The sequence below is a fragment of the Macrobrachium nipponense genome, chromosome 20 (genome assembly GCF_015104395.2).
Source record: "Macrobrachium nipponense isolate FS-2020 chromosome 20, ASM1510439v2, whole genome shotgun sequence".
Lineage (NCBI taxonomy): Eukaryota > Metazoa > Arthropoda > Malacostraca > Decapoda > Palaemonidae > Macrobrachium > Macrobrachium nipponense.
Window position 1 is genome coordinate 46,290,682 of NC_061089.1, and position 21,400 is coordinate 46,312,081.

At 37.9% G+C, this 21,400-nt stretch overlaps 1 protein-coding gene across 1 annotated transcript in view; it reads right to left on the bottom strand.

Annotated features, from left to right (window-relative positions):
* Positions 1-502: 502 nt before the first annotated feature.
* Positions 503-21,400, bottom strand: part of LOC135225630 (3',5'-cyclic-AMP phosphodiesterase 4C-like) — a 123,110-nt gene continuing 102,212 nt past the window's right edge. Inside the window, exons 3-10 of the mRNA XM_064264953.1 lie at positions 12,730-12,896; positions 12,525-12,677; positions 11,197-11,217; positions 8,556-8,654; positions 7,953-8,117; positions 7,234-7,611; positions 6,931-7,113; positions 503-6,762 (exon numbers count right to left, since the gene is read on the bottom strand). Coding sequence (XP_064121023.1) covers positions 6,439-6,762; positions 6,931-7,113; positions 7,234-7,611; positions 7,953-8,117; positions 8,556-8,654; positions 11,197-11,217; positions 12,525-12,677; positions 12,730-12,896 — 1,490 coding nt within the window. The 3' untranslated portion in view covers positions 503-6,438. The remainder of the gene's footprint in view (positions 6,763-6,930; positions 7,114-7,233; positions 7,612-7,952; positions 8,118-8,555; positions 8,655-11,196; positions 11,218-12,524; positions 12,678-12,729; positions 12,897-21,400) is intronic.

Consider the following 21,400-nt stretch of genomic DNA (forward strand, 5'->3'; position numbering starts at 1 on the left):
ACCAAGCACAGAAACTAACTGGGCAACAAACGCCACCATCGGAGGTCTACCAAAAACTGTACGGTTTCTTTACAGCTACAGAGGTTCTTGACAGAATCATTAACATCAGTGCTCTTTTGTGACCTATAGCAGGCTTTTGGCCGCTTTTTTGCAAACCATAGCTGCCATTTAACGTTAAGAACACGACATAGCGCTTATAATCAAAAGGGACTCAAGACTTTGATCTGTAGATCTCGAGTTCTTTCTGTAACCATAGAGGGTCATTTAACCAGTTAGATCAAGTCATTTTCAATAGCCTCTCTTTGATAGACTTGCAGTAAAATTTAGTTTTTTAAAGGATTTGTGTGTGTGTGTGTGTGAGGGCAGCAGGGAGAGGAGCAGAAGCGAGAGAGAGAGAGAGAAGAGAGAAGAGAGAGAGAGAGAGAGAGCATAACAGTTTCGTGATTCTAACACGCTGGAAAAAATATATATTGAAGGGTTGAAGGTTGAGTCAAAAGCGATCTATTTTTATTCAAAAAGTTTATTTTATTAAATAATTCTAGCTATTATACATAAAATTATATAATTTATACGGATTTCATATTACCCATATATACATAGGCACAACAGACTGTACACATGACTAAAGTATATCAGGTTGCAAGGTTGAAATGTGCTTGATTTCTAACAGCATATTGATGCAGCCACAGTGTCGGAGGGCACTATAGACCCATAGGGTCTTGGACACGAGGAAGAGAAGAAAAATATTATTATTAATATTATTATTATTATTATTACATGTAGCCTGTTGCATCAAAATACTCTCCAAAGGGGTTGGGCGTGTTATATATATATAGTATATGTATACTCTCTTGCTAACGATAATCAAACGAATTCATTTAGTCTTTGAATGAAAAACATTGGCGAGAGATAAATTCTCCTCTTTCGTCTTGAACCAAATACAGAGGAAGGGATGATGATGGTATTATACGTTTGTTGTTGTTGTTATCAAAGTTCCACGCATTTCGCTTAAGACCAAGAAGATTTTTCCTTCTTGAAAAGAGAGTATCGTTATCAATGGTCATCACTATACCATTCGGATAAGAAACACAGCGGTTTATTTTAGTCCCAGTGGACAGCAAAGACAATCGCAACTCGTCCGTGCGTCCGTCCGTCCACTGGCTGGAGGAAAGTCGGCCACAGGTAATAGCAGCAGCAGCGTAGTAGTAGTAGTAGTAGTAGTAGTAGTAGTAGTAGTAGTAGTAATAGAAATAGTGGTGGTAGCAGTAGTAGCACCCACTGCTAAAAGGGAGTGAGTGGATGAAGGGGGAAGGAGGGTCTTCATCCATCTGTTCCTTTTATCTGTCCCTTGTACGAATCTCTCTCTCTCTCTCTCTCTCTCTCTACGTCGGTCCCGAGGAGAGTGAGACGCAGATGTGGAACATGAACACAAATCAATGATAAATCAACAAATTCCTGTTCTACGTGAAAACAGTGATCACGATCACGAAATACTTCAGTCGTCACCAAGCCTGACGAATAATAATAAACCAGTCCGGTTCCTATAATAAAAAAACCAGTTCGTTTTCTATAAACTATAACCAGTTTTTTTTCAAATTCAAATACAAAATGACCTGAAATCACGACTCATTTCAACCACAGTTATTTTCCGCTTCGTAATTAAAAGAAAGCAAAACACTGGACATAAAAAATTTGTAATTGATTTATGCACATATATATATATATTTACATAAGAATTTTTTTAAAAAATATAATTTGAATATCAATAACACAACCTAAAAGTGATCAAGATACAACAAGAAACCAACTGTTTTTGTTTTTTTTGTTGCTGTTGTCATTTTTCCTTGTTTTGTATTCATGTTGACCTCTCCGAGGAGAGTGTGAAAAAATATAATAAGTGTCTCGGAGAAGCATATAAACTCGCCAGGGCACAGCAACAGCTCCAAAAACAAATACACCGACAGCTTCAAAATACATTTCCCACAATTTCAAAATTTAAATTTTTACCTACAGCGTCTGGTGACGAAGTACATTCAACATAGAGAAAGAATTTTAACTTTGCGTGATCGTGACAAATTTCGAGAGATGATAAAAAAAAAAAAAAGGATTTTATCACATAATAATAATGTTCGTATCATTGATTTTATACCAACGTAAACAGCGAAGAATAACTTCGTTAAGCAATAGGCCTAGGACTTTTTGTTTTTCACAGTGACTGACAATTTTAACAAACTCAATACAAAAAGTATTTATGAGCATAATTCAATAAAAAAAAAAAATGAAACCTGGGTTATTGGAGAGTATAATGCTTCGGTAAGGCATTGAATTTAAATATTTGTGTATATATATGTGTGCTTACTCATACACACAAACATTGTATATAAATGCTTGCTTTTGCCTGCTGTGTATGTGGTAAAATATATATATATATATATATATATATATATATATATATATATATATATATATATATATATATATATATAATTATAATGCATGTATATGTGTGTGTCAGCTTGCACATACATATATACACATATATGATGAAAAACAACCTTGGATTAGAACAAAACTATGAAATTGGCGCACACAGCAGTGATCACATACAGCATTTAACACTGTTGAAAACGTATATATACATACTCTTCATAATTTTGACATAGAAGTGTGAAGTATTTGACATTGAAAAAATATCTAATCTCTGTGTATTAAAACCTATATATAATGTACATATATGCATATACATATATACATACACATATTTACTGTATGTATATATATATACATATACATACACATATTAAATAATATATGTGTAAATAAATTCTCTCTTACATCAAGGGAAATCGAGAAAAGTCTGGACTCTAGATACAATGACAAAAATATACTGACCATAACCGATGGGTTAAAATTGCTATATAATAATGTAATAATTGCTCCTTTTTGTGCTAAACTGAGCACAACGCCCCGCTAAACTGTAGCACACTACTCACGAATGCTCGAAAGAGGTCGAAGAAGATGAAAATTGTCTGAATAAACCTTACTTTTTTTTTAAAACTTTCATTTCTGCAATATTTAAGATATATTATATATGGCACTTACTCATCATAATCTATATGAAACATCACAATGAAAACGAAAAACGAGACAGCACTTTTATTATTATTTTTTGTATAGAAAAATATCCTTAATAAATATATGTATATATATATTTATAATGAAATGAGCTGAGAAAAAAATTGACCTGAATGTGAATACTCAAAAGTTGACTACACAATGTGAAGAATTCAAATCACGAGTGAATATGTTGCGAGTGAATTCAAAATTAACCAGAGGCCTAGTTAGGCTCTCTCTCTCTCTCTCTCTCTCTCTCTCCTGATCGACTTGGATAGTTTAGCCTATTTTTTTTTCTGCCCGTTTCGTACAGACATGTAAAATCGTATTGGGCTTTTTTTTTTTTTTTCTAACTGACGTATAGATAATTTAGTTCCTTTTCGCCCGTTTCGTACAAAAATGTATAATCGCATTTCTTCGTACATAAAGAGAAAGTCAAGAGAGATGTATACTAGTGAATGCCAGAAGTAAGGGATCCATTCATCAAATTCCTATCAGGATGAATTTCGTCTTTTTTTCCCATTTTTCGTTTTATTTATTTTTTTTAGGTTTTCTTCTAAGGGGAGAAAATGAACGAACGCTATGATAAAGTCTCAGCGAGATTACCTAGGGAGGTCTGAGAGAGAGAAAAAAACACATATCTGTCATCATCATGGTTATTATCTTCTTCATAAAAATAATGTTATGTATATAGATCTATATATCCATATTATTATAGAACCTTTCACTGTATTCATTTACAAGAATCCATCTACTAGGAAACACATTACAAAGATATAGTCCAAACAGGTGTTCCATTGACAAAGGATTAATTTTCGCTTCATTGTAAAGTCTATACGACCTTTAGGTGCCAATAAGTCAAGTTCTACTGAATATTTACCTTTCCGGGAATACTACAGAGACGAATAAATGAATATGTAAGCAAAGAACTAAGAGGATCTTTTTTTTATTTCCCCTGTTCTCTCCGAAAACGTCTAAAAAAATCTCTAAAAAAAAACAAGACGAAAAAAGTTCAAGTTTATTTTTCTTTCGAAAGTCGGCCTACGAGATACTTCTCAAGTTAAGTACGAGAAACATCAGCTAAACTAAATAACGGGGTTTCCCCTTGCACTCAGGGGAGAGGGAAAGAGGGAGGGGAGGGGGAGGAGAGGGGGTATGGGGCTGGAGTTGGGGTTGGGAGGGTTGTTTTGGGATTGTGGGCGGGTGGACGTGGGGTTTCAGGGAGAAGGGTGGGGAGAGGTTTTTATTACATCATCACTTTTTTTTTTTATAAGCTGGGCTATGCAACACATACACTATAGGCACACTTCTGTGACCATAGCCTGAATATCACACACATCAGGTTCCTCGAAATAAAAGTTTATCGAATATATCTGTATATACAACATATATACAGGATATATATAGATGTATATATGTACTGTACATTTACAATTCTCTCTTTCTCATTGTCTCTCTCACGGAGCGTTTAGTTTTTTAACAGGTCACCATCATCTTAATCATCATCATCATCTTCATCGCCATCATTATCAACACTTTATCACAATCTCTTCGTGATCATATCATATATAATCGTTTGGGAGTGTTTTGCAATATTCACGCTATGCTTCAAGAATTTCGCCCGATGACCTGACACGAAGCAGCTGATGAATTACGACAGACTACGACGTAGTACGACGCTCTCAATACTCGTGTTTGTTATTGGGGGGGAAAAGACTACGAACGACTTCTACCTAATTCAAAAACTCTCATATTTTTTAACCATACGTAATTTATCCAACATCTATGACAGTGTCAAAATAAGCCATCTAAAAAAGGAGGAAAGGATAAAAAACCTGAAATTGTTATACATACGACATTGCGAAATAATTAAGAGAGAAAAAAACACTACAGTTTATATCAGCCCTGCAAGAAATTGGCACAACCAGAAATTACAAATCAGTGGTTGAAGTTTGTACAGTTGCTTAGCTTTTTTTCTTCTCTCTTTTGCGCGACAAAACTATCTTTCGTTTTTTTTCTCCTTCGGAAACTTCAATAATCATTTGTAATGACTGATACTGTCTGATAGGATCCGCTGCCCATATACGTTATAACACTCTCGCTTCTTACTTTACATCACCTTACAGGTAACCAATAAAAAGAAGAGAAAGAGGTAAATAATAAAAACAATAATAAAAAACAAAGAACAACGCCACACATATTTCGTGGTCTTCCTGTTGCCACAGACCACTAAGAACAAACCTGAAGCAATAAATTATCTTTGGCTTCTTATTAATCGTTATGAATCATTATGATCATTATCATTATTAGTATTAGCTTATCTTGCTTTGGAAACTCAAGAGCAGGGAACCCCATCAGGCACCTGATACATAAAAAACAAAAAACTGATAGTAATAATAAAACGACAGAGCAAGTAATTATGAATTAATAATGCCTTACACGCTCAAAAGAAAAAAAAACCATGACAAGCACCATGGAGAGTTCTTTTGTGCCCTTTTTAGCTTTTAGTTGTCCTCCATCTGATATGTACCACAGTCCTCACGCAAGAACAATTAATTGACTTCCCAAACTTGTGCTTGCTTTTGTTTCTATCTCCTTTTTTGGCTTTTTTAGGTTGCTTTTTACTTCGATAAAATGAAAAGTCACGGTGTCATGAAGGTCCGTATTTTTAATAAGAACAATTTGGCACTGTTCATTCACTGTTGTGACCTACAGCAGCTCAACTACGAGAAAATATGATGAATCACACACTTAGGCAAGATTGGGTCGGGCTGAGGCTGGGCAAAAACGGCACAGTCTTTTTTGGGGGGAACTCAGGCTAACCCAGGCGGACATCCCTGAACCTGCAGGGTGGCGCGCACTATGGACACGAGGCAAAACGCACTCTTTCTTTCTTTCTTTCTTTCTTTCTCGCTCTCCTTTCGCTCGCTCGCTCGTTCTTCTTTCTCTCTTCCTCTCTCTCTCTCGCTCGCTCTTCCTTTCTCTCGACGTCGACCCACACTTGGAGTTGCACTAACGAAACACCCGAGTGTCAGCACAACGTAATATATATATATTTATATAGTATATTTTTCACTAGGGAGACGCTCTGTCTTCTGGCGAACAATACCAGATTTATTCCAGAGTATCGACCTGGCATTTTAAGAAAAAATCTCAGGAGATGAGGTACAAAGGTAAAAGTTATTTAAAGATCAGGCCACTAGCACGGAGGATGGGAAGAGGAATATGAAACGCTGTTCCCACCTCCTGTAGGGTTGGTCACTTGAGGTGCAGCCACCTCATCACTTTGCGCTTGAGTTTGTTACAGTAGGAGGCTACCAATGGTCACATTGTAGGGTCGTCGCCAGGAGCGTCTCCCGGCGGTGAGCGAACGCCCAGTCCTCCACTGCCTTCGTCTTCGAGAGTAAATTGGATCTGAATTCGCTCCGCGGCGGCGCAAAGTTCCCCTTCGGGTTGTTCTAAGGAGTCTTCGCCTTGGCAGTCTTCCTCTTTCAAATCATTGGAGGACGAAGAGGGAGAAAGAGGAATCATCCGCTGGTACCAATCTCTATTCTCCTCTAAGGTGTCGAGAATATCCTGTGCGTCTGGATGGACAAGATCTGCCCACGTCTCCCACAGTGGATGAACGATGTAATCAATGAAACCAACCTGAAAGGTTCAATGGGCCATTAGTTCTACTTTCCATGAGGGCAGAATAGTTTTACTCTGCTGTTCAATACTTCAATGTATGGGCAACCCTTTTTTATTCATCATAACACTGAAATAAATAAGAGGCCATCAGGCCACGCAATGAAATCATACTGGTGTCATGCCTACCTGTGACTTCTCAATTGTGGCCGAATGCCTATCACACATGGGCGAAATGTCCATGCCCTGTTCTCTCTCCCTGTCACCCTGCTGGAAGAATTCCTCCATGATGGAGGACACCCAGTTCCTATAAAGCTCAAGTGGCTTAGTGGGGTTACTCAGATCTGCACAGTGCACCATATTTTGTAGCACCTGGAAACCAAAGAAAATTTGACATCAGCAAATATTAAGGCTAGCTATATCTGGAAGATACCAAAATATCAAAGGCAACTCATACGCAACAGCAAGGTGTTCTGAGAGTCGTATCTTTACCTGTATCCTGTCAGTATAGTTATCAAGGAGTAAGACTCCCGACCCCGCAACCTTCTTGGTTTCAACCATAGTCTTGAGATCCGCTAACAGACTCATGTGTTTACTCATGTCTGTGGCCAGCACCATATCGATAACCATCTTTCGCAGCGTCTGCCTCTGTTTCTTGGACAGGTTGGAGAAAATATCACAATCCTGATTCTGCAACAGCTTGAAGGCAACAGCCAAGTGGTGATTCTCGAGCACTGACTCATCATTGTACATAAGAGCAAGTTCTGAAGAAGAGTTTATCAGGTACTGGTTGGTGAGGCCAGGATGATCCACATCGTGAATGGCAGCTGCAAAAATGGCTGCCAGAATTTCCAGGTTTGTGAACACTGACTGTAAGAGAAAAGGGAAAACTGAGCAATGTGTGTGAGTGAAAATGCAGGTTTGTGAACACTGACTAAGAGAAAGTGGAGGTTTGTGAACACTTAATTATGAGGGAAACCGGATATTTGTGAACATTAACTGTAAGAGAAAATACAAGTCTGTGACCAATGACTGTAAGTGAAGGTGGAACTTTGTGACTAACTATGAAAGAAAATGGAGGAGTGCTAACTTCAAACAAATTTACAATACGTTCACTAAGACTTACAGCTTTTAAATATTCAGACACATTGGCGCAAATATATTGCATAAACAACAAAAAACTTTCTGTAAGGGCTTTCACCACCACTGACCTCAAGGGCAGGCGAATTGAGGAGGACATGGGTGGACTGCGTGACGTCAGCAGCGTGTAAGGAATTGTGGTAAGGAACGTCCTTCAAGTAATGTTCTTCCAGTGTCATCATAAAAGTTATGAAAGTCTTGGGCGGAATTTTAAACGTCTTCAGTAAGTCACGTTCCTGGAAAACAAAAATGAACATTAGACAATGATAAGAAGAATAAAAAAAATATATTGTATAAAATATTTGAAAATAAGGAAATTATACATAATCAGAATAAAAAACCAAAATATTTTGTTACAGTTTTCAAACATCCCAAAACCTTCAGCGAGAATGATTAGAAGATTGAAAAAAAATTCAGTACATATCATTCGATATTTGAAAATACGAATTCATACGTAATCAGAATAAAGGAGCAAACTATTTTTTTTTTTTTTTACTATTTTAAACATTTAGACCTTTAGCGAGTTAAGACTGACTGTTCATGGCAAAAAAACCTCGATCGTGAATTTGTTTACAATAATACAGCAAATACACATGAATGTTATATCTAACAGTTAACAGTTTCTGGTGAAACTGAATGGCAATTTATACTTGGCAGTTTATGGTTATACTAACCACGAATATTGTGTAGGTTACTGTAGTCAAAGGCTTTCTGTTGGACAGCTCAGATATCCTGTAGATATCAATACCCCATTTGTCTACATCCTCTAAGATCTGAAACAAAAAGAATAAAAAGAATTCGGTCACACCTCTTGTTATCTGTGAATGCTGAGGCTATAATAGTAGTGAGTGACTTCAAAAATAACATTCTTTAAAACTGTCTACTGAAAATCCAAGTGTTTCTTTTACCACTTGCTTACCAAATATCTTCCATAAAAGGGCGTTTACGCCGGACTACATATATATATATATATTATATACTATATATATATATATATATATATCTATATATATATAGATATATTATATATATATATATCTGCATGCACATTACATATTCAGGTACATGCCTTCAAGTTCAGATGATGCTAACTTGTGTTTAATGAGAGAGAGAGAGAGAGAGAGAGAGAGAGAGAGAGAGTGTTTCATTCTGCAAGACAAAGTTGAATGTGACAAATCATACTCGTTTAGTTACATCGTACTGAAAGCATCAAAAGTTGCTTCAAGTTATTTGGCTCGAGAAACATTTAAGAGGAAACAAACTTGGAAAAATGGTGATATTCAACTAAAAAAACCTTTTTTTTTTTTTCAATTAGTTATTCTTACGAGAAAAGGCATAAGGGTGATGCTTATTTGCAAATAACAATTGCTTAATTAAAATCAGAGCGTTTTCTGAGAGAAATAAACTGTAAAAGTTTTTCTGACGAAAAACATAAAATGGGATTTTTTTTTTACTGGAAGAGACTGAAAATTTTCTAAGGAAAAATATAAAATGGGAATGTTTTTCTGAGGAAAAATACAAAATCTGAGTTTTCTTCTCAGGAAAAGAAAAAAGTGGGAAAATTTGGGACTATTTTTCTGAGGAAAAGATACCATGGGAATATTTTTCTGAGGAAAAAGATATGGGAATATTTCTCTGAGGAAAAAGATAAGGGAATATTTTTCTGAGGAAAAGATTTGGGGATATTTTTCTGAGGAAAAAGATATGGGAATATTTTTCTAAGGAAAAGGATATGGAGATATTTTCTGAGGAAAAAGATATGGGGATATTTTCTGGGGAAAAAGATATGGGGATATTTTTCTGAGGGAAAAGATACTTTGGGAATATTTTTCTGGGGAAAAAAATGGGAATATTAAATGGGAATATTAATTTTTTGAAGAAAAAAATAACGAAAATTTTTTCTGAAGAAAAAAACCTGGTTACTTTATCGTTCTGAATATAATAATTATGTCACCGGATAAACAGAGAATAAAACAATGAGAAAACGGACCAGATAAAGTATTATAACCTCATATAAACTGACTGTACATTTCACACGAAAGGCAACTCATTCAAAATGAACACTTAAAAAAGCAATGTAGGGAGGAGCCATTAGATGGTTAATATTTAGGAATAGCTATCAGACTACTGAAAAAAGATAAATATAAACAGTTCGAAAGGAGGAGGCAGGTGATCTTTGAAAGACAGAGAGGAGGTACGAGGAAAAACGTGTCCAAAAAATTGCAACTGTACTTCTGCAGAACGCCGTGACACTGCAAAAACTCGTGAGATCAACCAATGTGCATTGTGAAGTAAGACCGGCAGCTTTTGTCAAACATTAACAACTTCCAAAGTCACGCTAATCTAATCCTTTTCATGAAAATTTCTCTCTATTCCTTTCTTTAAAGTCCTTGTTCTTTGTTCTCGTTACTTCTGTTTCAGTTTGGAATTTGGTTCCTATATATATAATAATTATATAATAATATATTATATATATATATATCTATATATAATATATATACTATAATATATATATATAATATATACTGTATAGATATATATAATTATATATATAGATATATAAAATATATATATATATATATATATATATCATATATATATATATATATAGTATATATACATATATATATACATATATTGTGTATAAAAATATTACCAGTAAATTGGAAGGCCATTTATGAAATGAAAAAGCTATTAATACAATAAAAAATGACAAGGAATCTATGGTTACAAACCCTAATTTATTCGAAATCAGGAGAATAAAGGTTGAACCACACTGAAAGAAAATGGAAATAAATGGACTCTTAATAATCGCACTAAAAGAAGCACTGGGCAATAAACAATGAAAAAGGCAAATAAATGCCATCATGATGACTTTGGATGTTGATACTGTCTTTGAAATCAGACCGTGTGGCTAAGACTGTACAGTTTGCGTACTTGTGCTCTACTAATGCCTTGTACCAGGTCTAACATTAGTACCTAATACTGTTAGCCTATACTAGGTCACTACCCAGACTGATCAAAGTATGTAAGCAAAACAACTTGCTCAAACTTGAAGGTAAATTGATGAAGAAGTGATTCAGTTGACATCATCAAAAAATAACAGAAAACAACTTCAATCTGACTCAATCAGTCGAGGAATGAAATCTGGCAATCAATCTACTCTAGAATGCCTGAGACTCTTTAGGCTCAGTCACTGCTATGTAAATTACTTGAGTCTGCGCTTGTGCGTGTACACACACTACAAGTCACGTGTGCACACACACAAACACACACACATAAACCAATGGGGAAAATTCTGACGGATCAAATTACCTCTTCGTATATTTCGTCCAGCTGCTCAAAAGCAAACAAAGTTTTGTCATTTCAGATTTTTTGGGATGCACCCGAAATTTTAATTTTATTCATCAATATCTTTTTTTCTTGACTATACAACTCGACAAGACAATCTCTGGCTGACACAGTGTTTGACGTGGTGCCCCAAAGTTTTAAAACTCTATCTGACTAAATTTTATGTTTGTTCAGGTTTTACAGATTTTTTTTTTCTTACATAATAATCATGATCTTATGTCTACTCTTAAGAGTTCCGTTTCCTCAATCAGGACGGAACGCGTGTTGACTATAGAATGGGGTTCATGCAGGGAATATGAACATCATATAACGTTTTAAGGTTTAAATAAGGGTCTTATGACAGAATTACAATTGTATAAAAGGAGGATTAAAGAATAATGTATGTCAAAGTAGGAAAACTCAATTATAATGATCTCTGGAGAAATGAATTAATTTTAAAGGAAAACTTGAGTGACATGGCGTGTTCACGCTAATTTTTAGTAATTTCTAAAAATAAACTTGAAACTTTTTGAATGTTTTAACACATTAGGACAATTTCCTTTTATATTTCTAACAAAGATAATTTAGAGGTGTATTTATTTTAAGTAATGTATTTTAAAGCGGTTTCGAAACACCAAAACCGATACAGGGAAACTTGTTTAAAATGACAACAGACTTACTGAGTTATCCTTTTAGGCCTCATTAAGTTTTATTTTAATACGAACAACGTATTTAGTTCTTTGTTTTTTGTTTAAGATGCTTAGTTTAAAAATAGAATAACAGAGTCAGGGGGTCTCTCTTTGAACTGTTAGTATTAGTTCAGTGTAGTTTTTTATTTATTTCTTTGTAATCTCCTGCATTCAAAATGAATCTCAGGGCTTGAAATGTAATTAGTTTAATTAACAATAACATTACATGAAATGTTATTATTAGTTTAGTGTAGTTTATTTATTTTTTGTATTCAAAGTAAATCTTAGTTTTTTTCAGGGGTCTTTCCTAGAATGTTATTAGTTGAATAAGTTTTTTTTGTCTATTATCAATTTTTCTTTTATTCGAAGTGAAACTTAAAAGTTTTTTTCAAGGGGTCTTTCCTTGAAATGTTATTATTAGTTTAGTAAAATTTATATTTTATTTCTAATCTTTTTATTTTTCGAAGTGAATCTCAATTTTATTTTTTCTGCAGGGAGTCTTTACGTGAAATGATATTAATTTAATGTAGTTTTTAAACTAATATTTTAAATTTTTTATTGGAAGTTATTTTTTTTTTTTTTTTTTTTTTTTTTTTTTTTTTTTTTTTTATGAATTGGCCTTACCTTGCCGAGTTCCTCTTCGTGCACGGTGTCGATGCCGTACTTGGGCATCCTGTCGCCAGAGAAGGAGTTGGCGTGCAGGAGGGGCTTCCTTACCCCTTGGATCTTCGACATGGACACCTCCCGGTGGGCGGCCACGCCTCCCACCGCAGCTGCCTCCAGTGGGAGTTGCTGTGACGGACCCCATCGCCGCCGCTGCGGAGGAGGCCGTGGTGGGCACGGCGTTCTGGATTGCCGGGGGCATCGCCTGTGCAGCTGAGGATGACGACGACGCGAAGGCGGACGAAGCTGCCGCAGAAAGGACTCGGTCTTTCTTCTTGACTCTCTCCCCGTCGTCCACTCGGAGGCTGGGGATGTCCAGCTCCTGCTGTTGGTCTGTTCGGGAGAGGGAGAGAGGGGTATAAAATACACATTTGCTGTTCCTTAGAGAGAGAGAGAGAGAGAGAGAGAGAGAGAGAGAGATAAAATGCTGGTTTATTAATTTCTTTGAGACGGAGAGAGAAAGACAAATGTTTTATTAATTTCCTCGAGAGAGAGAGAGAGAGAGAGAGAGAGAGAGAGAGAGAGAGAGAGAGAGAGAGAGAGAAGAGAGAGAGAGAGAGAGAGAACATGCATGACGACCAAGGTCATTCATGTAAGGCAAGAACAGCGAAGTCACTCATTTTCTGTATACAATAACTTTACTTTCCTGAAGTAGCCATGGCAGATTAAGAAACGGTAACCACAACCCATAGTTAAACATTACAACATTACAACCTACAACCATCGAAAGAAACACCATTCACAACCCTGCCCAAGAAGACATCGAGGCAACGGAAGGAGAGGGAAATAGAAGAAGAGAAAAAAATAAATAGAAAAAAGTATGACGTCATAGACAATGCGGTTAGTTCATTGGATGCCTGCCTGATTGACGTCATCGTTTTCCTCGCTTGCTATTGGTGGACCGGGCGTGAGTGAGTTTGTCACGAGGGGATAGGTCAATACCTATGGTACAAATACCCGCCTCATATAACGAAATAATTATAATAACAATAATAATAAGACACGTATCACTTGACAGTTTATCTATATTAATAAAAAGAGGATTTTATTTTCACCAAGTTATCATAAGAGAGAGAGAGAGAGAGAGAGAGAGAGAGAGAGAGAGAGAGAGAGAGAGAAAATTTCACCCCACCAAGAGTGATTCAATGACGTCAGATCGTTGAACGAAAATGCGTCACTTATTTTTTTTATTAACTGCTTGATACGTTGAGGGTAAAACCAGGTTCCCAGGGGCGCCTTTCTCTGTCTCTGTCTCTGTCTGTCTGTCTGTCTGTCTCTCTCTCTCCACTGCCGACCCCGTCCCAACCCCTACACCGCACCCACTCCGGCCACGTCACGCTAAAAAACCACCTAAGGTGACCCCAGCAACCCTTCCCATCCCATCAAAACAGCCAACAGCTCCTCACTCTCTCTCTCTCTCTCTCTCTGTATATATCTGTATATATGATATATATATATATATATATATATATATATATATAGATATATAATACAGAGCTCTCTCTCTCTCTCTCTCTCTCTCTCTCTCTCTCTCTCTCTCTATATATTATATATATATATATATATATATATATATATATAGAAAGAGAGAGAGAGATAGAGAAGAGAGAGAGAGAGATAGAGAGAGAGAGAGAGAGAGCGGGGATTTGCAATTACGCGCCACAAGACAGTGATGGCAAAAATCTTATTCGGATGTGAGGACAAACCATCCAAGAGAGATAGCAAAATTGAGATAGTTAAAACGTCTCTCTCTCTCTCTCTCTCTCTCTCTCTCTCTCTCTCTCTCTCTCTCTCTCTCTCTTCGTTGATTGGGTTTTGCATAATTCTACGATAGTGTTTGCATCCGCAATTTTTCCCAATGGCCATAACGATTGGTGCTCGACTTGGCGTAAGTCAGAAACTGAAGAGAAGAGGAGGAGGAAGGAGGAGGAGGAAGGTGTGTTTAAAGGGATGTTGGCGACAGATGTAGAAGTGGCGATAGTGTTATGAAATGGGCAAAGTGCCAGATACAGAGGAATCTTCTCCCCCTCTTCCCTTCCTTCCTTCCTGTATCCTCCTCTTCCATTCCGTCCCGTCTGCTCCGTTCCAGTCACGAGGCCTCTCTCTCTCTCTCTCTCTCTCTCTCTCTCTCACGATGCAGGGAGAGAAGTCCAAACTCAGAGGTCATACACTAATCACTCAAATTCATCGTCCGCTGCTGTCCCTTAGTTTCATTTCCCTATTGCATTATCTTTAATCTATTTATACACTTATATATGCATATACATGTATATATATACAATATATATAAATACATATGTATATATACATATACATACATACATACACACACACACACACACACACACACACACACACACATATATATATATATATATATATATATATATATATATATATATATATATACACACACTCACACGCACACATATATAAAATGCAAAAAATGAACTTGAGCCTATGTACATGCCAGTCAGGGAGCATGTGTAAATGTTCAGCATACCTGCCTTCATGTGAACGTTCACCCCATGTGGTAAATCGCCTAGAGGTATTGATATTTCAAAAAAAAAAAAAAAAAAAAAATGAAATAAGACGCAATATATCATCATCAATGATTTCCTTCGAGATACATAACGAGGAATAATCTAATAATCTGCCGTCATATTTCCCCAGAATCACCTCATGAACACCACGTCAACTCGATTTCAGCATACGCTGCATTCATAATTTCGGGAATTCCTCCATAAAACTTTCTGAGGCGGGATAATGGTTCCGTGATGTATTACCAACGGCGCTTTGTCGAATTAGCGCAGGAGCTGAAGACACGCGGAGGAGGGATGGGATGCCCTAAGTTCAGGAATGTTTTGGGAGAGATCTACCACATGATTCAGAAGAAGAAGAAGAAGAAGAAAACTACCCACACGTCTGAACACGTGCGTGTGACGCTGATTGTGTGTGTGTGTGTGTGTGTGAGAGAGAGAGAGAGAGATAGAGAGAGAGAGAAAGAGAGAGAACTCTCGTTCATGGCAACAAAGACGCCCCAATAATAAATACAAAAATGAAGACGTGGTAAGACAATCTAATTTCAGAGAGAGAGAGAGAGAGAGAGAGAGAGAGAGAGAGAGAGAGAGAGAGAGAGAGAGAATTCTCGTTCATGGCAACAAAGCCTCCCCAAAAATAAACACAAATGTGAAGACAGGAAAAAAAATCAATTTAAGATGACTGACAGGCCCATTAGGAAAGCACGACTCGCAGTGAGACAAGATGCGTTCTATTAGCAGCATCAGCAGCGTCTTTCTTCGGACCCCACCCTATGGCATATGCCGGCATCAAGGGAGGGAACCCGCGCCCGCCCCTGGCACTTTTCCCTGAACGAGGGCGGGTCAAGGGGTCCTTTCTCTCTCTCTCTCTCTCTCTCTCTCTCTCTCTCTCTCTCTCTCTCTCAGAATAAAAGAGACACTACTCTCAAGGACCCCAGTAGCCATAACGGACGGTGTCATGCATTCGAGCATGTGTTTCGGGAGTCGACGAAATGCAGCGCAAGACAATGGCTGCATTCCGTCTTAGGACGTCGTTGTTGTTTTCGATCGTCACCTTGGCCTCCACCCAAACACACCCACCCATCTAAATACCCATCTACCCCTGAACCATCCACCCACCCCCGCCCATTCTTCGAGTCGACCTGAAAAGTTCAAGTTTCTCCTCTTTCTGTCTTTCATGTTTTGAGTTTCTAGTCAGCGGCCCTCTGGTGGGCTTGTTCCTTATGAATAGGGGTTCTGAATAATAATAATAATAATAATAATAATAATAATAATAATAATAATAATAATAATAATGATAATAATAATAATAATAATAATATTTTGGTAGAAGACCCTCTTTTATGCAAATGCTGTTAAAAAGAATGGCAGAATTAAGCAAGTTGATTTTATGAATTTTTTCTATTATAATAAATAGAAGCGAATTGTAAGGAAAATAGAAAAAAAAAAAACAAGCGACTAAATGACATTTGCGAATTGGTGTGCCAGTCTCCTTAGCACCTGCTTAAGGAAACTTTTCAGGGGAAGCAAAGGTGCCCAGCACGAACCTCAGGAACGTAAATCACTTGGGGTAATTACTGAAGGGCACTGCAAACAATGCCTTAATGGAAATGGCCAGTAAACACTGAGTTCGGTTGCTGATTAAATGCCTTATGGCAATGGCTTGTAAATACTGAGTAAAGTTGCTGATTAAATGCCTTGTGGCAATGGCCTGTAAACACTGAGTTCAGCTGCTGATTAAATGCCTTGTGGCAATGGCCTGTAAACACTGAGTTCAGTTGCTGATTAAATGCCTTGTGGCAATGGCCTGTAAACACTGAGTTCAGCTGCTGATTAAATGCCTTGTGGCAATGGCCTGTAAACACTGAGTTCAGCTGCTGATTAAATGCCTTGTGGCAATGGCCTGTAAACACTGAGTTCAGTTGCTGATTAAATGCCTTGTGGCAATGGCCTGTAAACACTGATTTCAGTTGCTGATTATATGCCTTGTGGCAATGGCCTGTAAACACTGAGTTCAGTTGCTGATTAAATGCCTTATGGCAATGGCCTGTAAACACTGAGTTCAGTTGCTGATTAAATGCCTTATGGCAATGGCCTGCAAACAATGAGTTCAGTTGCTGATTAAATGCCTTATGGTAATGGCCCGTAAACACTGATTTCAGTTGCTGATTAAATGCCTTGTGGCAATGGCCTGTAAACACTGAGTTCAGTTGCTGATTAAATGCCTTATGGCAATGGCCTGCAAACAATGAGTTCAGTTGCTGATTAAATGCCTTATGGCAATGGCCTGCAAACAATGAGTTCAGTTGCTGATTAAATGCCTTATGGTAATGGCCTGTAAACACTGAGTTCAGTTGCGGTTTTAATCAAAAGATTCACGCCATTAACATAAAAAAACTTGAGAATTAAATCATCACAATTGTTTCTGTACTGTTGCTGCTGTTGCTACCACTTCTTGGCGAGGCATCTTAAAGAACATTTTTTCACGCTGCACTGCAACTTTTCAGATATTCAAAGCACCGTCTCTGTTGGTGAACGTGAGTAAATAAACGTGGGTGCAGGTGTGCAAGTCGAATTAGAATGTTTTCCTAATTTTACAAGTTAGGGACACACTGTAAAACGGCCATTGAAGTCAAGGCTTGCCAGAAGATATTCACGGACCAGCACTCGCGTTGAACAGACCCCAGGGCAGTATTTACGTAACATCCTTCAAGACCTTTCTTGGGCTCTACCTTGGGATGTACTTGACACACATTGTTGGTGGGGGAAAAAAACTCGAGAGGAGAAAAAATACTAAGCTAAAATTTGCCAAACGGGTTTTCATTAGTTTCCCGCGCAAAACGCACGTCAGAATGGTTTATTTACAAAGTCACGGGGACATTGAGGTGGGTTTGACTCACGGTAACAGGGCCAAGGAAAAGCCATCTATTTTTCGTGTCAGTTTTGCAAACGCCGCCACGCCAGGTGCGTAGTTAGAAGAAATAGATGGGGATATTGCGAAAAACTTTTTCTATTAGTTTTAATTTTTTGTGTTTACTTAATTCAACGTTGTACACGTACATCCCATGTGAGCGCTTTCGTTCTGGGAAGGTTCCTGAATATGCATTTATATAAATATAAATAAACAATGTACATTATATATATATATATATATATATATATATATATATATATTATATATATAATGTGTGTGTGTGTGGGTGTGTGCATATATAAAAAAAATCCTATCGTATCGTATCCGATCTTACCCCGTCTTACCTTATCCTACTCTATCCTATCCTATCCTATCCTATCATATCCTATCCCACCCAATCATATCCTATCCAACCCTACCCTATCCCGTCCTATCCTGCTCTACCCTTTGCTATCTTATTCTATCCTATACTACCCTACCCTGTCCTATCCTACACCATCCTCCTTCCCACCCAAGTCCTCCAAACTGTTTGAAAAGCGCGAATCTTTTTTTTTTCCCTTTCTCCCTACGAGGGATTCGCATCCCCCAAGATTGGGGGGCAAATTTGTTGACTCTCCAGATGAGAGCGACTGAACCTTGTTCATTCACAGCCCCCTTTATCCTTTTTTTCTCTTTTTTTTCTTTACCCATTTCAAAGTCGTTTTCGCAACGGGGTAAGGGTGGGAGGGGGTGGCGGGGAAGCGAACACGAAAGATGTTTGCTCAACATCTTCCTTTTTCTCCCACCAGAGAGAGAGAGAGAGAGAGAGAGAGAGAGAGAGAGAGAGAGAGAGAAATTTGGGTCACGTCAAATCAGCACAGCTGTTTACTTCACACACACACACATATTCCAATCGATCAATCAAGTAGCTCTTAAAACATTTTTATCCAAACATCTTCATCATCATCATTACGGGTAATATTGAAGCGGCCTTCGATCTCCTTATTACGGTCATTTCACAGAAGATTAACAAAATCCAGTTCTGTGCCCAAGGACTGTTAAAAAGAGAGGCCACATGACAGGTGTTTGACGAGACAAGCTTATTAAAGGTATGGGACGGCAGGATTCCTTGAGAGAGAGAGAGAGAGAGAGAGAGAGAGAGAGAGAGAGAGAGAGAGAGAGAGAGAGAGAGAGAGAGACTTAATGAAATTTTAATGTTTTCTGCGAGCAGCCAAAACCCAAAAACGATATTGTAAAAGTGGAATAAAATGATGAAAATCTATTACCAAAATGATCGATACAGCTGCTTCTGCCAGGATGTGTATGTGTGTGTGCAGAGAGAGAGAGAGAGAGAGAGAGAGAGAGAGAAAGGGCGTCTATTCAAAACGCACAGGAGGGAGCTAAATTTTCAATTCATTCTGTCTCCCGCCACCTGCCGCTCTGAAGAATCCCCTTGCAACCTTAGCTGCCTCCTCCAGTGACTTTGCCAAAAGGAATTCCATACATTCGAGAGCGCGCTGCAACAAATGCAGCTTGCAGACGCGTGGTCGCGATTGCGTAATCGATCAGCAGTGAGTTGGTGTCGCCTTTTAAGTGCATTTCTGTTATATATTCTTCGGATTACTAAATCCCATTGAAACAGACGGTAAATATCAGTGTAATAAACAAGTATATCTGTCAAATACTTTGTTAAAACTGTACGCAAATATCAGTACAATAAACATATGTGGTTGTCAAATGCTTTTTTGCAGTGCTTCAAGAAATCGTGAATGGTACTCATTCGCGCATGCGCTTTAGAGATACGTCAAATGGCAATGCATTTAAATCAAATGAAGCAAATCCAATTGATTTAAGCGATACAGTGATCTTAATGAAAGGAAGACAGCAGAGAAACGTCCTTGTATACACGAGAGAGAGAGAGAGAGAGAGGGAGAGAGAGAGAGAGAGAGAGAGAGAGAGAGAGAGAGAGAAATACACTTCAATAAAATATACTTTTTGCTGTGAAGAATGATCTACTACAATAAAAATTGTCGATTTCGTTTTCGAATCGAAACTGGGGACCTTCACTGTCTACATGAATACAAAATAAAAAGCACTTCATCACTCCCACCGACCCCTGTGAAAGAGAGAGAGAGAGAGAGAGAGAGAGAGAGAGAGAGAGAGAGAGAGAGATAAGGAATAAGTTCACTGAATTCCCGGTCAAAGGCGATGACAAAACTTCTATTCTACTTCTTCATCGTTCAAGTACGCAAGGATCGGTCAAGGCTGAGTTGAGTAATGAGTTTCTCTCGACAAGACAACACGATATATATGCTCGCACGAAGCATAAGGACCTCGGTTAAGAGAGAGAGAGAGAGAGAGAGAGAGAGAGAGAGAGAGAGAGAGAGAGAGAGTCGCAGATTTCTTGGGTATTTTTCAAATCCTACATTTAAACAAAAATGTCTTATATAAAATTTGCTTCGCGGATAATTTTTTTTAAAGAGGAAAATTAATTTAACCAAATCGAAGGCAGCACCTTCCAATTTGAGCCACAAGTTCAATGGTAATTCAATCAGGCGTATTCTAAAACGAACTCGTATATCAGAACTTGTGTTCTACAACTGGTGCATGAATTTCTTATTGGCATCTTCATATTCTCTCTCTCTCTCTCTCTCTCTCTCTCTCTCTTTATTCTACTGTTTATTATCTTCTTTTGTATATAAACGGCGCTGTTTCAGCGACAGTTCCAGGACAGTTCCAGGAGCCACAGATGACCACAAGTGACCCCATCGGCGACCTTTTCGGACTTTGACAAAAGGTACTGCAATCTAGACACTTGGAATCTTTGACTACTTGACCTACTAAAACCTTGTTGTTCCATCTCCATCTCTTCCCTCCCCCTCCCCCTACTCCGAAGTCAATACACCATCCCGATTCCCCTCCCCCTTCCCCTCATCCTCCCGTCCCCAACCACCCACACAACCACCTCTATCCAAGAGGCTTCACGTCATCGATTTGATAAACACCACCTCCTGGAGAAAGGAAACAGAAGAAGAAGAAGAAGAAGAAGAAGAAAGAAAAGAAGAAACATGGAACACGAGCGATCGAAAACGTGAATACGAGAATGGGCCAATTTGTAACGTATGCTAGGCTAATGTTACTATCTTCACGTAAACAGTTCCGGGGATTCGTCTATGAAGAGCATACGACTAAGCTTATTAAGAGATGTATTAATTTCCTGTAAGTCAACGACGCTGCATCATCATTATGTATATCATCATCTTCACCATTATCATCAACATTATCGACTGGTTCTAGTGGATTCTGGCGGTCCTACCGCGTAGTGGCCACAAGTCAAAGCGAAGAGTAAGTCAAAGCGTCTAAGATTAGTATACGCTCGGATGAAGAAGAAGAGGAGGGTGATG